General features: G+C 41.9%; 1 protein-coding gene across 3 annotated transcripts; it reads right to left on the bottom strand.

Moving 5' to 3' along the window:
* Nucleotides 1-1,545: 1,545 nt before the first annotated feature.
* PRPSAP1 (phosphoribosyl pyrophosphate synthetase associated protein 1) lies at nt 1,546-14,351 on the bottom strand. Of its 3 annotated transcripts, none has more exons than XM_053453503.1 (12): nt 14,247-14,351; nt 12,026-12,210; nt 11,076-11,128; nt 10,708-10,774; nt 7,753-7,925; nt 6,477-6,592; nt 5,735-5,790; nt 4,788-4,933; nt 3,820-3,858; nt 2,381-2,451; nt 2,120-2,266; nt 1,546-2,033 (listed from the first exon to the last, which is right to left on the bottom strand). In XM_053453503.1, the coding sequence occupies exons 2-12, from the start codon at nt 12,187-12,189 to the stop codon at nt 1,875-1,877; spliced, it is 1,191 nt and encodes a 396-aa protein (XP_053309478.1). In that variant the 5' UTR covers nt 12,190-12,210; nt 14,247-14,351; the 3' UTR covers nt 1,546-1,874. The 3 variants fall into 3 exon arrangements, with proteins under 3 accessions (XP_053309478.1, XP_053309480.1, XP_053309479.1); XM_053453505.1 differs by having other exon boundaries at nt 12,026-12,129; nt 14,247-14,331; XM_053453504.1 differs by lacking the exon at nt 3,820-3,858 and having other exon boundaries at nt 14,247-14,350.
* Nucleotides 14,352-15,146: the final 795 nt, after the last annotated feature.

Raw genomic sequence — 15,146 nt, forward strand, 5'->3', positions numbered from 1 at the left:
AGTGACAGACCATCTTGGGAAAAAATGAGCTAATTTTCTTTTTAAATATAGATAAAAAGCCAATGTGAAGGTTTCCAGCGATTATGGACAATATGTGAATAGGTCGGCGTAATATATTTTGGTTAATATATTTACACAGTGACTTTGGTTTTAGGTCCATGCAAACCATTTAACAGAAGGCACAAAATGAGACATCCAAACATTTCATGCATTTATTAAAATCAAATTTCACATTGTTGGCTACAACAGAGGAAAAAAAGCAATATAATATTTCAAACACTTAGACATCCTCTTTTCAGATCAACTTTAAAATGACATTAAAACGAAAAACACATGGTCCAAGGTTTACTTAATAGTAGTGTCACCACTGCAGCCTATAACAATACGAAGCCCCTCTTAATTCTAAATGATTCGTTTTTATATTTTTTACAAATTACAGCATGCATTCATCTTTAAAGTATCAAGCAATGAGGATTAAACAGTATTTCATTCAGACCAAACATCTGCAAACTGCTGCTGGCCATGATCAAGAATAGCGATATCTAAATGGGATAAAGTTCTACAGCGGAGCAAATCCAAATATTAACCTGTATTGTATAAGAAGGCTTACCGTGTGCTTCAGTTGTAGATCACCAAGTTTATGGCACGTTTGAGCTCCAGTATGTGTATATATAGCCAAATATGCTTTGATCAACAACTACTTAGCTAATGAGATCATCGGCAGTCACAGTAACGCCACATAAGTCAGCAAAAAGAAACATTTTCAGCCTGTACTATATAAAAAAAAAAAAAAAGCCATAATAATTACACCCAGCAATGGCAACATAATGCGCTGCCACTGTGTACAGGACCCTCTGAACACGCGCTAAACACGCTTTAATGCCACAGGAGCCCGCACCAACCTACAAATGCTTCCAAGATATGTTCAAGCAAATACTGTGTAAAGGAGAAAAGCACTTCGGATGCTTGGGAAGCGATACAGGGGCCGTGAACGTGAATCATTAGGGTACACGGGGCCATTATGTACAGTAAATGATTGAGAATATATATAGTGCACATATAATTACATAGCTGTGTATATACATAAAGAATATATACACGGAACACATTTATGTACAGTGTGTGTGTATATATATAAATATATATATATATATATATATATATATATATATATATATATATATATACACACACGCACACATGTATGAATTCACATATACATACAAATGTATGTTTCACTTTTCATACATGCAAATATGTTGTATGTAAACTCCTAGGTGAACAGGACAACTACATACTGGAAGTGTTATATCCATGTAAGCGTGTTTTTATGATGTTTAAATATATGCTTTTGTACGTCTTTAACGTCTGCGTTTATCCCCGTTTTCTACTACATCCTGTCATGGATTGATTTAACACGCGAGGGAATGCTATACAGCATATAATAGATAGACGTTGCTGATTTAGATTTATTTGGCGTCTGTGGCAGCACAGTAATCATTTCATAAATTTCAAACCAGGCGCGTTGGTAAAAAAAAAAAAAAAAAAAAAAAAAAAAAAAATGTCCTAACTTTTTTGGACAAAGCTTTTTTTTTTTTTTTTTTTTTTTGCAGCATCCTTCTATAAAACCTTCCTTCTTAAAAATCGCATATAATCTGCCCTCCACCACTGCCGGATGTTGGCCATGCAGCGCTTGCCTCGTCCTCCCAAACAGTGAAGCGATAGGAGCCTGTAGTAGAAAATGTAGCAATGGAAAAATGCCTAGATCTTCTGCGCTCTACTCTGCCCCTGTCCACTTCCCTCTACGCTGCGGATTCTCCATCACGAGGGAGGGCACATGCCCTACTTCTGGCTGGTGAGGTGGGCAGGCAAGCTCAGTCATCCATTGTAATGTTTCGGAACAGGTAGGACATGGATTCTCCGTTGTGTATGCGGCGGATGGCCTCAGATAGTATAAGGCTGATGTCCACTGTCCGAATCTTGGCGCACTGCAGTTTCTGAACCTCGTGGGGGACAGTATTTGTCACTACCACCTGTAGAGGGGAAAATGGGGTAGAACAAGTGATGGGAACCGAGATAAGAAATGGAGGGAATGTAAAGAAAGGATTTTTAGACTGACCTCATCAATGGACGAGTCTTCTAATAGGGATGGAGCGTCTGCAGACAAAATTCCATGGGTAGCCATCACAAAAATCTTGTAGGCACCCCGCTCCTTGAGGATCTCTGCTGCTGCCACAAAGCTCTCTACTTCATCAATGATGTCATCCTGATTTAAAACATATTAAAGTTAAGTAACCTGTAGCCATGGAGGTGGGTTAGGTGCCTAGTCAACAGGAAAGAGTTGGGGTCAACTATATTTAAAGTCCTTAAGATTTCTTACCACAATGATAGCAATTCTTCCCCCTACATCTCCGACAACACTGATCGGAGGCTTTTCCTTGGCAATCATCACTTGAAAAACAAGAGGGAGAAGACAAAAATGATGTTTGGTCTCACATAAGCACACATGCACAGGAGACGAGGTTAAGGAAAGGCACACCGCACTGCTGTTCCGTTAGCCAGATATAGCACAGGGGCAAAAGAAAGAACGTACGCCAATCTCAGAGGTCACAGAAGCATGCTGAACTCTACACAAAGTGCTGGGTTATACAGATAGCGGCTTTCATGTCCCGTTATGTATATCATCATTGTATTTCATGCTGTGGAGCCAACGGCAATACCTTGTAATAAGTAGTTACTATCCAAGTCTGAAACATCTGCAGTGAGATGTTGCTGCACTAGATACCCAACACTGTACTGATAATCTGCAAATTGGCATATTGGCCTAAATTGGTTAAAAATCAGGTTAAGGCCTCGCTTTGTTGTATGTATATATCAGTCATTGTAGAATCAGCCCAAAATCCGCTAGGAGTTTGCTTCGTTTTTTTGTAGGTGTTTGGAGATGCTCACCACACTTCTGGGCCATGGCTTCTCCCACCAGATAATTCTTTAATGGTGTCCAAAGATAAGATTAGACAGGACTCACCAAAATTGACAGTCGTGGGCTAAGCAATGTATACCCGTGTGATTAAAATGTTCTGAAAAAGCTATTTATAAATCCAGTACTATCCGGGCCAGTCCTAATAGTCTGATTAGTAGATTGTATTATATCGATGTTATTGAACCAGCCCTGATAATATACAGTCATGAGTCTGCAATTAAGATGGGATACTTCAACTTGGAAACATCACTATGCATTGCGAAGGGCCAACCAGTAAGAGCCTCGACTGCAAGTAGGGCCGAATTGGCCCCGCAATATGCATACCAAATTCAATGAGATTCACAAAACCTCAACGGTTCATTATGTAGAGCCAATATCCATATGGATATCCTATAATACTACGGCTAGTTTGGCATCTTACAAAAAAAAGTTAGAGCGTATAGTACAACATACTTAAAGCTCTTATTATTATGAATAAATTCATAGATTTCCACTAATTTAACATGTCTGTGAATCCCCTGTTTGGATAATTGGTACCTTCATAAGGAACACCATCACAAATATCAACTAGTAAATGGCAACATCTGAGCCAGTGCTGATAACCTGCTGCCAGGATTTATTACATTGGATATAAACCAATAAATATCTGAACCTGTCCTGATGATTGGCGCCGTAGGCTTACGTGATGCTAAACAATGCGATTCTCGTTAACGGTAAAATAGGATCGTGTTAGTAAGCGAGGTGGGGTGGATGCAGCACGGCAGACATAACAGACAGCCCAATCAAGAGCGGGAAGCACACGGCACACGGGGTAACGAACGGCACGTCACTTTCCGTACTTGGCAGTTCTAAGCCTGGGAACGGGTGCTGCCGCTTGCCTGATACCAAAGGGAGCGCGTGAGCAAGAGCTTCATACAGACATATCATCTTTTACAACACAGCAATATGATTACGCGTGAATTTAGACCCCACGTTTTCACCCTGTCCCGGAAATCACTGGACAATGTCTAACAGTTTTTTTTATTTCAGTAGGAGATGAGTATCGGATGTGGGATAAAACCATATCCATCCAGCATAAAACACTCATCACCTACAGAAGAACAATAGTGGAAAATTAGCTATTTCATGGATAGTTTTTGAAAAGGACCAACTACACAAATTGCACATTTATTACCTCGTTGTCAAAAGTACAGTTTATACGGACAATATTGGTCTCAGTGTTGCTGCAGTTATAGATTATATATATATATATATATATATATATATATATATATATATATATATATTTAATTTTTCCCTTGTATACCCATATATATTCCTTTACTCTTTTGCAGTTCGTACCATTATTAATTCGTATTTATTATACAAGTTCCTTCCCTCTGTAGATTTTGTGCAGTTGTGTACAAAAGACAACAAATGAATTTGAGATATAACACCCAACAAAGACTATGCCACCTGCTATAACCATAAACATTACATGTACTGACTGTATCAAACATATACTATATGGACAAAAGTATTTGGACACCTGACCATTACACAAACAGGGACTTTGATGACATCACATTCTAAATACATAGACACTAATATGTAGTTGGTTCTCCCAGCTTTGCGCACCACTATTTGGACATAAGTATTGGGACATTATTGAAATCAGCGTATGGACTAGGCCCAGTGAAGGAAGCCATCTTGGACAATGCTTTTGTCCATATGGTGTATGTGGAGAAGCATTATACCTGTCACTGCCTTGTTTTAAGTGACTAAAATGTTGATTATTTAAGACCTAAAAGTCAACAGATGTACTTACAGGGGAACCCCAGTCCTGGATGAACAGTGGTGTTCTTAACTGTTGGCGGGGAGTTGCGTCCATCTGCCATGTCATGCTCGGAGCATTGAGGTTCTCCATGTATGACTGCGAGCCCCAGGCGAAGTCGCTCTGCATATGACTGAGCCCTGCCAAGGAAGCGAGTTATCCGCAGGTCAAAAGGCAATTATGTTAGAAACAAACATCCCAAAGAACAATATCTATATATCACTGATGGAAAGGCAAACCATAAGACATTACCAGCCATTATATGATGATTAGCACCGCAAAATCACAGTTTGCATATTAATAAAGCATCTGAAAAGTGAACGAGCAATCAGATCTCAGGAACCCATGGCAGACGTCCAATGGGACATAGCTGGTAACGCGTGCCAGGAACGTAGAACACGTCATCAATGGAAAGTCATCGCGGCAACACGACGCCAGCAGCAAATAAAGTTTATGAAAAATGGTAGCCCCTCTCTCAAAACACCATTTCACAAACCGAGAATGCGCAATGTGCCTTCCCAGACAGGAGGTTATTACCCTTAAACAGTCTACCGAGAAGGAATGGAAAATGTCGGGATCAAAGAACGGTCCAGCAGCTTCAAATGTTTAAACCTAATGGCTAAGCAAGAAAAGGAGAAGCTTTGGTGCTCAAATAACTATTTGTTGTTCTCTAAGTCATTTACCTATAAGAGTCAAATCACAATATATGAATTTAAGGGGGAAAAGGTAAAAAAAAAATATTTTTGTTGGGAATTAAAAACTGGCTGCAATCAGCATTACGTTAATTGCCCATCACTATCAAAATATTGATATCTATTATCATATTTTATTTATACAGCGCTTCTTACAGTTCATAAGTAAAGAGGGCCCTGGTCACGAGCTTATACGATGATTATGATGATGATGATGATGATGGGAGACTAAGAAGTGGTTTATTTTACCTTTTTGCTGCATCTGGAGACTTGGCAACGATTACGGCATTTCTGTAATCCTGGATCTGAAAGTAAAAAACGGCAGGCGTCTCAACAAATGACCTCTTTCGCCACCAAGTGTCAGTTAAACCTGTTTCACGGCAGCAATTTTTACTGAGGTAACAGATATAAAAAGCGATTCAATGTGAATTGTGGTCTAATCACCATAGCGACCAACGGAACTGTCCAATTGTTGGGGACAGTACAGTGGTTTCTAAGATAAGACCGAAAACCTAGTGTTTTATGCAGATGTTTTTTAAAAAAAATAAATAAATGCAATCATTAAAAATAAGTCACTGATAAAATCTCACTTTCATAAAAAATCTGCAATTCAAGAACTTATACATAATTGTATTTTTTCTCCCCTTTTCATCACCTAATAAAATGATGCGGCAGATGATGAGTTTGCTTTTCATGACACACATGGGATGTATACATTAGCATTCCATACTTTACATAAAGCCATATACAGTGCCGCTTAAAATGCATCATTTTCTCGTTTTGCCTGCAAAATAACTGGTTATTATGGCCTTTTACCGGATATATTGCAAGATATTAATTCCAGGCCAATTAAAAATCGTCTGATCCCTGAACTAAATGTTACAGAGATCATCATCATTATTATTAATCTACCTAATATGAGGTTTCAGAATATCGAGCACACGTCACCTTGGACAGCACTGGTCTTGGATAGGAATATCCGTTCGCTTACCTCCTCTTGAATGTATTGAAGCAGAAACGGGGAGGCTCTGAGGTTGTCCACAGGGATATTAAAGAAACCCTGGATCTCCTTTTGGTGCAGGTCCATGGTGATGATATGTGTGAGCCCTGTGAAGACAGACATTAACAACAGGGCAAAAAACGTTAAACGTAACCCAGGCAATATACTGTTTATAACGCAAGCAGTGACTCATATTCCCAAGCCTTTTCCATAGATACGCGGTGGGCTTCCTCTGGAAAAAGAAGAACAGGTAGCCAACCTTTTTTACTAGCATTCTACAACGCAGGCAGGGCTTGTATATTAAATGTAAGGCATATACTACATGGGATCAATACAGCTGGCACAAAAAGTTGAAAAAAATATTATTTATTTGAATAAAATAAATGCTCCGGTAAGTGATGTCGGGGCACATAGGCAGCCGGTTAAAGGTTAGTAGGAACTTAGATCTGGAAGCTGAAGCAGCAGCATGGCTTCTCACATCAGTGTTATTTAATGATGAATAAAACATTGCATTTTGGCTAGGAAGGATTTCATTATTTAACCACAGTGGCCAGTCTGGCACTGGTACGTACGTACGTATGTACGTATGAATGAATGAACGAATGAATGAATGTATTGTACGAAATACAAATACACACTTAAAATGATAACAGATCCTCTTTAAAGGCAAATTCCAGCCATAATTTACACTTAAAATTTAAACAAATCATATACAGTGATGTGGTGCATCATGGGAGGATTCTGCACAATACGTATTTGCCCCTTTTCCCATCCCCCGGCCATTTGCCGTACAGGAGATGTGTTCGGCTGAATATACCTCCTAACACGTGATACTTACAGCCAGACAGCTCCAGGGCTGGCTTGACGAATGTCGCAGGGGGTCTAACAAGACCACCCCATGCTTACGCGCAAAAATAATCGGACCATGGAGGCCGTGAGGAGCTGCAGCTTCTTCCTAAGGTAAGTACTTTTATTTTTCATGTCTCAAAGAATGCGTACTAAAATACTTCAAAGCGCATTCTTTTTTTTGGCACGTCTGCAGGGATTTAATAGTCCCTTTAAACCGGCCAAAATACTATAAAACTTTTTAACGTTATAAATATCAAGGGATTGCACACAATGAATCACAGGTGTATAAAAATATTTATAATAATTATAATAATTAATATTTATTTAGGAAATTTCATATGCCATAATCCCTGAGCGCAGTGTGCCCAACCGAAATTAAAAGCATCTGATATGATTAGAAATCAAGTGGCAAACTGACCTGCGTTGGAGAGCATGGAAGCCAGTAATTTGCATACAATGGAGCCCCTCTTGCGCATCTTGCACTGTTTGCTGTACGGGAAATAGGGAATGACTCCAATAATGTTCCTTGAACAGGACGTCTTCAGGGCATACGCCATGATCAGAAGCTCCATCACAGCTGTGTTCACATCCCTGTGGGACAAAAAAGGTTATTAAAAATATGAAATATTCGCCTGCAAGATCAACTGATCACTTAAGCTATAGATATCTCTCATATATATATATATATTATACACACGATACACTTGTATAGCATCACCCTTTTACTCCTTAAAACTTCAGAACGGTGTCTTTCTCCAATAATTCAGAATCTCAAGTTTTCACTTGCCACTTACAGCTACTCCTATGCAGACTACATGGGACGAATAGTTCATTTCCACCAAATTCTATGAATACCAAAGCAGAAAGGTATAATCGGCCCTGGTGAGCGCGAGGAAAGGTAGGCGAGAGTAGCGACAGGGGGAGTCAGGCCAGGACGGCTATAGGTCACATCGGACAAATGCCAGTCCAGCCCGACTCCAAGGGTCCCAAACTGTTTCCGTATTTCCGTTGAGGGTGACCACCTGGGAAGGACTTCTCTACCACCAGGATGGTCTGAGCCCCCCGTGCAGTAACAGGACACCAGTCGCTAGTGGGGAAGCGTCAATCAAGGTTCGAGGAACGGCACAAAGAGGGAACTTGGGAGTTTTATAATTACAAATGTGTGTGAGAGAGACTGAGTAACCTTTAAGAAATACAAAATGTTTTCCTGCAGGTAAAACGCTCAATAGCAACCACAGCCCTTCTGCAGTATTTTCCATTCCTTCGTCTGTATCTGCGCTGTACCATAAATAAAACATTTCACGCGACCTTCTGAACTACGCACACGTTTCCAATTCAGAGGAACAAGCTAGTTCTTCGTCGGAAGAGTCTGCTTAGTCGTCTGAGAAACACAAGCTTGCAAAACCCCCTAAAGGGACGCATCGAACCACGTGAGCGCAACGTGCTCCATACTCGTCAACACCAAAAGAGTCTGGTTACAAAAACAAACATTTATATTATACTTGTTTTAACACTCAAGAAGTAACAATGAATCTAGCTTTATGTTATAGAGGTAAGGTTTGCAGAGTATATTGCTGAAAACCCCCATCTACTTACCTGGGGATGCCGACTTCTGCTCGTCGACGGCCGAGGTCTTCAGTGCACTAGATGGTCTCCAACCGTACAGGAGCCAGCTGTGTCCAAAAAGCACACTCAGCTCCACAATGCTAAAGCCCCTTTTATTACAATCTCAGTTTGGACTAAAGCTGCTTCAGCTGCCATCCCAATAAGCACACAAATTCACAATATCAATATTTTAAAACCTGGCTATTTTCTATGGACTCCAATGCGTTGTACTGCATGTATTCTTGGGTTATTGGAGCCGGAAACGTTGTCTCATTTAGGTTCTCCCCGGTTCCCTCTACTGAAACCAGGGAGAATGCTATGGAAACTCCCAATGAAGTCACTGAAGCAGCAGCCCATCACATATATCCTAGCAAAGCATCCGTGTTCAGATAGCATGCATGTGATTAAAACATACCGTTTTTAATGGCAGCTCAGCTTCCATTCACCAGAATGAGAGTTCTACTGAGCATGTGCAGGAAGCATACAGCAGTATGCTCCTTCCTTTCAGAAGACAGCCAGGAGGCGGAGTTAAATGAGACAGAAGAACGCCAATCACCAGAGCGCCCACAATTATTTTTTTCTGCCCGTTTAAACATACTTCATTTTAAAAAAAGCCATAAAAACCACTGAAGGCTTTTCTTAACCTCCCATCGGGTGTAAATGCATTTAAAAAACATAAAAACAATTTATGAATGGCAAGTAAATTTTTGCTACAGTCTTAAAAAGATAAGCAATAAAACAAGCAAATAGGTCATTGATTGAGATGGCAGCATGGAATAAACATATGAACTCCTTGAGTGACATGGGAATGAGGAAGACTGTAGTCTTAACGAGACAGGGGAATGTTAATATGCCTGTAATGTTTCCACAAACACCGTAGAGGACAGGCCAAGAGTTTTATAGAAGATAGAGAGAGAGGAGATGTTTCTCACTGTCCACTCCTTGCTAGGTAATCGCTTACCTTATCCAGCAACAGAACGCCCCATACTCTGTCTCTACGTAGAAAGCATTTACCCTTTCCAAAAGCATTAGTGACCTTGACGGTCAATTAAGCAGTCTGCGTGTGCTGTAAGGATAATAATGTCAGATCTAATCCCCAGTCAAAGACAGCTGTGCATAGCAGAGGAATGAGGCTACAGCTAGGCTTCTTATCTATACATCCCATGCTATTTTTTCTTCATACAAATGTTGGGAGGATGAAGAAGTCCGTAGATGTAGTCGCGGATAAAATAATTAATGGAAATTTCCCTCGCATATGGCCTTGTATGCTGGTTATTTTTGAATTGAATATTTAAGGGATTTAGACACAGTGTTAGGTTGCCATATCAGCTGTTTTTCTTCCAGAACACATAGGGCAGGCCCCACCATACAGGCGAACTAGGCAATCGCCTACCGCATCAATAAGTACCACTGCTAGATGCCTGCATGGAGCTGAGCCAGATGGGGAGACCTAAGATTGTCCTGCATCATAGAGAGTGTAAAAGGAGGTCTAACACACATCTTCACAACAGAGAACCATATATGATGTCACATTCCAGCGCTCAGCATACCCAGCTTACACCCTGGCTTGTGAGCAAAGGTGCTGTATAGATGGTGGTCCACAACATTAAAAAAATAGATATGCCCTTAAAAAAAATTAGCTGATATGGCAGCCCTAAGTTGAAACTATGTGATAACGCTTGGATTGCTAAAATAACCAGTACAACTTCGAGTCCACACCATCAGAGGTGCATCATCCAACGTCAACACAAAGAAGCAGGTAACTCACCTTGGGATAGTTTGTATTATGAAAATATCCTGGCCTCGAACAGACTCCTGGATTTCCACTCTGGTTTCTAATAACAAAAATGGATATTACCATATTAGCCCGATAGAAAATTGAGTTTCGGGTCAAGTTGGTACCTTTTAATGGGCCATCATAGAAAAACATGTGATGTTATATAAGCTTTTGGGACCTCAGAGGTCCTTTCTTCATCTGTTTCCACCAATAAAAGGTATCAACTTCAACCAATGACTCCTCTCTGACTTCTACAAACACAGATCCACGCTGACGAGTGGGAAACAAATGGAATAATCTATAAATGTATTTTTTAGTTCAAAGGGAATCAGTCTGTACAGAAAGTACTTTTATCTTACCTCCATTGGTTTCCTGGTAAACAACTGCTTTGCCCAATTCTACTCCCAACCTCCTAAGAGCGGATAGAAAATAATATATTATCTGTGACAGCAGATAAAAACTCCACCAAGACTGTCTTCTGTCTGTTACAGGTCAACTCTTCCAACTTTAGTATTCTACATCACAAAAAGCTGTCAAAGTTTATCTACGGCAGTATAAGGAAAAATGACTTTGCTTGTTAGAGACATAAAGCAACTTGGTGCTGCTCCTCGTTAAAGCAAAGTGTGTCTCTGACACGCTTCTGCTCCGTATAACCTACATCCAGAAAATAGCAGAACTCATTGTGTAACGACATCCCTTCTATCTCAACCAAATCTGGATTTTCCTACCTCTTCCCCGAATTCCTCAAACTTTGAAAAAAGTATGCCTGTATTAAAGGTCAACAAGTTTATAAAGTCTGGTTGACAATCACAGGAGATGTAGTTTAACAATTTGGTACTTTTGGATCCGAAGATGCAGACATCGACGTTTCCATCAGTTTGTCCCTCCTGCCACAGTAGCTTAACCTGTGGAGAAGACCATCTTGGACACTGGATCACGACCTATTGCCTGGGCTTGGCCTTGTATCGTTTTATACCACTATACTTCTTGATGTATAGAAGTAAAACTCAATGGTCTTAATTAAAATAAAAAGTATTATAACTACTTCAGGAGAGACCACAGGTAGATCTTCACAAAGACCTTTATAATTCTTTGTTACATATTTCCTATCACCAACACCCAACGCACGCAGGGTCTTCACATACAACATGCTTCTTTTTTGCTCCTCTGTCGTGACTAAAATTCTAGTGTAAAGGAACGGTCATTTTTTGTACATAACTGCTTGTACAAAACTTATCTGTCGGCCAGAAAATGTTTGTTTTACCAATTCCTATGGAAAAAGGTCCACCCTCCCAATTCCATTTCTTACTCTGTGATTTTCTTAGCCAGTTCCACACAGGCTGCACTGGAGTTGGCCGAGAAGACTCTGTAACCACTTCCGGCTGAATTCATAGTGTTGACACCATTAAGCCACTTTGGGGGCCGGGAGTAAGAGAAAACAGACTTGTGAGGCGTTAGCATCCTTCTTGGCATGATGAGGACCCCTGAAATACACTAATACAGCTCCCTCATCAGCACACACAAAAACCATCAGTAAATTCACAGGAGCAGATCATCTAATACATTGGAAAAGAAAACAAAAGTAGTGAGAGACACAAATGCCTGCGACAAAAATGTAAGGATTGGTACAGAACGAGGACTACAAGCCTACAGAAGGAGGACCAATGTGACCAACACAAGATTTTCAGACACTTTGAAATGTAATTCCATGGCGCTCATATATTCTGAAAGAAATCTTGGCCAACTACACTTTTGAAGTGGACTTCCTCATACCCCGTGCCATAGGTGCCTTCAACTTATATAGAGATGTGCTAGATTTAGGAGTAGTAGTGATTAAACATGGGTACAATCATAGAGAGATACGAAAAAAAGGAGCTTGACAGCAGTAGAGTGAGAGAGGCTGAAACCTATAACTATATAGCTAGCTGGATCTATATGGAAGTTTCCCATCCTGTATAATGCCCACACTGGTATAAACACCACCACTATAAACCAGTTTTGCTTGAAGACTTCCAGCACCACCGTCTGGACTTTCTACAAAAAAAGCTACAGGGATGACAAGAAATTTTCCCAGGGACTGCCCACAGCCAAATACAGCAACATCTTAAGGGGTTGTATGAAAAACAATACAATGAGGGTTCCATAGTGAGACAAAAACTTCAACAAAATGGGAGGGCAGATGGCAAAGAAACTCCAACAACAACAAGGGAAACAGTAAAGGCAAGAAAAACAACATGGGAGCCTCATCTCAGACCGAGAATGGACAGTGCTGAAACAGCCGGCCCTATAGAAGAAGATACTCGGAAGGGGCATCGCTGTTTTTTTTTGCGGGCTTCCCATGCATTTTGGGTGGGACAGTCTGATATGCTAATAGAGAGAGAGGTCTGCTCTGTAATGGTGCAAGTGAGCAAACAATACGGCGATGCCCCTCCGGAGTAGGTACCCTTCTATAGGGCAGGCTGTTTCAGCGCTGTCCTTCCTCGGTCTGAGATGTGGTTCCCATGTTGTTTTACTAGCCTACTTTTCACAAGGGCCACAACCAGGGGTGGGAATGGTTTGGAAAGAGGCCTCGGCGAGAAGCCACAAGAAGGGGAGGAGCGGCATAGAGAAGCCACGAGAAGGGGAGGAGCAGCATAGAGAGGCCACAAGAAGGGAAGGAGCGGCATAGAGAAGCCACAAGAATAGGAGGAATGGCATAGAGAAGTCACAAGAAAGGAAGGAGCGGCATAGAAAGGCCACCACAAGGGGGGAGGGGCATAGAAAGGCCACCACAAGGGGGGGGAGCGGCATAGAGAGGCCACCACAAGGGGGGGGAGCGGCATAGAGAGGCCACCACAAGGGGGGGCAGCATAGAGAGGCCACCACAAGGGGGGGGCAGCATAGAGAGGCCACCACAAGGGGGGGGCGGCATAGAGAGGCCACCACAAGGGGGGGCGGCATAGAGAGGCCACCACAAGGGGGGGAGCGGCATAGAGAGGCCACCACAAGGGGGGGGAGCGGCATAGAGAGGCCACCACAAGGGGGGGGGCATAGAGAGGCCACCACAAGGGAGTGGTGGCTTAGTGAGGCGACCACAAGGGGGTGGTGGCTTAGTGAGGCCACCACAAGGGGGTGGTGGCTTAGGGAGGCCACCACAAAGCGGGGTGGCATAGGGAGGCCACCACAAAGGGGGAGTGGCATAGGGAGGCTCCAAAAGAAGGGGGAGTGACATAGAGGCCACCAACAGGGGGCGTGGTTTAGAAGGGGGAGTGACATAGAGAGGCCACAAAAAAGGGGGGGTTAGATAGATCACAACAAGGATACTTATAATTAAACGCCAATACGGAATGGTAAATATTATAATACCGAAAGATAAAGACAGGCGAGAAAAACAGACAGGAATCATGGAGTCAATGAGCGGACGCAGACAGGGATCGAGAGCTGGATAACAACGTGAAGAGCAGAGCTCCGGGCAGACAGAGAGATTAGAAAGCGCATTCGACAGAAGACAAAGCGGTGGAAGAGAAAGCGGGGATTCGCTGCGTACATACACGAGTACGTTCCGGGAGCCTGCGGTGTTTTCTTCTGAGGATCGAGCCCTTCAAACTTCTCTCGACCCCGTAGTGCGCGGTCACGCTATGGGTTGCGCGCGTGACTCAGCTGCTGCGCATGCGAAGATTGCAAGTCGCCATCTTTGGTGTGGGCATCCTGGAATTTGGCAAAGGCTTTAGTATACTTTATGAGGGTAATACGTTTCATAGACCTCGCGCTCACTGGATAAATATAAAAGTCACCCAGTCCCTTTACTCTGTCTCTCTGGTGTCCCTTGCACATTGCAGATGATTACAACGTCTGTACCTCCTGACTAGTTACGATTTGTAAATGTAGTTTCTGCCATTAGGGAGTCGCTACAATAGGTTCTTTGTAATAATGGAGTATTAAAGGGTTCGATATGTTACTGGTTATGTAAATTAATATTTATTGTTTTATATAGCACCATCAGATGCCACAGCGCTGTACAAAGGGTAATGCAATAAACACAAACTCATAATTACTGCATTGTGCATTACCTCTTTATTGGACTGACATTTAATGTCAAATTAACAGTAATGCCTAATTTTATTCTCTTTTTTGCGTCACCAATGCCCAGGTTTCTAACAGAAACAGAGTTTGCCGGCAGACGGCTGGGCACATCTAGTCTGTCCATGAGAGAAGAGTTCCTCCTTGAAGCCCCATTAGTTTATATCTTATTGGCAGCGCCTCCGGGTGTAAAGGGACACTCCAGCCATCATATAATACACTCGCGCATGTTGGGGGGATTCTGCAGCCCCCAACGCACATGTGCATACCTGACAACAGCTACCTGGAGCCCTCCCTTTTCCGGATTCTGGTGGGCGCCTCGCACGCTAACGCCACACAAGTCTCCGCATTGATGTTAATGGGACCCAGTG

Source organism: Spea bombifrons, chromosome 13, assembly GCF_027358695.1.
Source record: "Spea bombifrons isolate aSpeBom1 chromosome 13, aSpeBom1.2.pri, whole genome shotgun sequence".
Taxonomy (NCBI): domain Eukaryota; kingdom Metazoa; phylum Chordata; class Amphibia; order Anura; family Pelobatidae; genus Spea; species Spea bombifrons.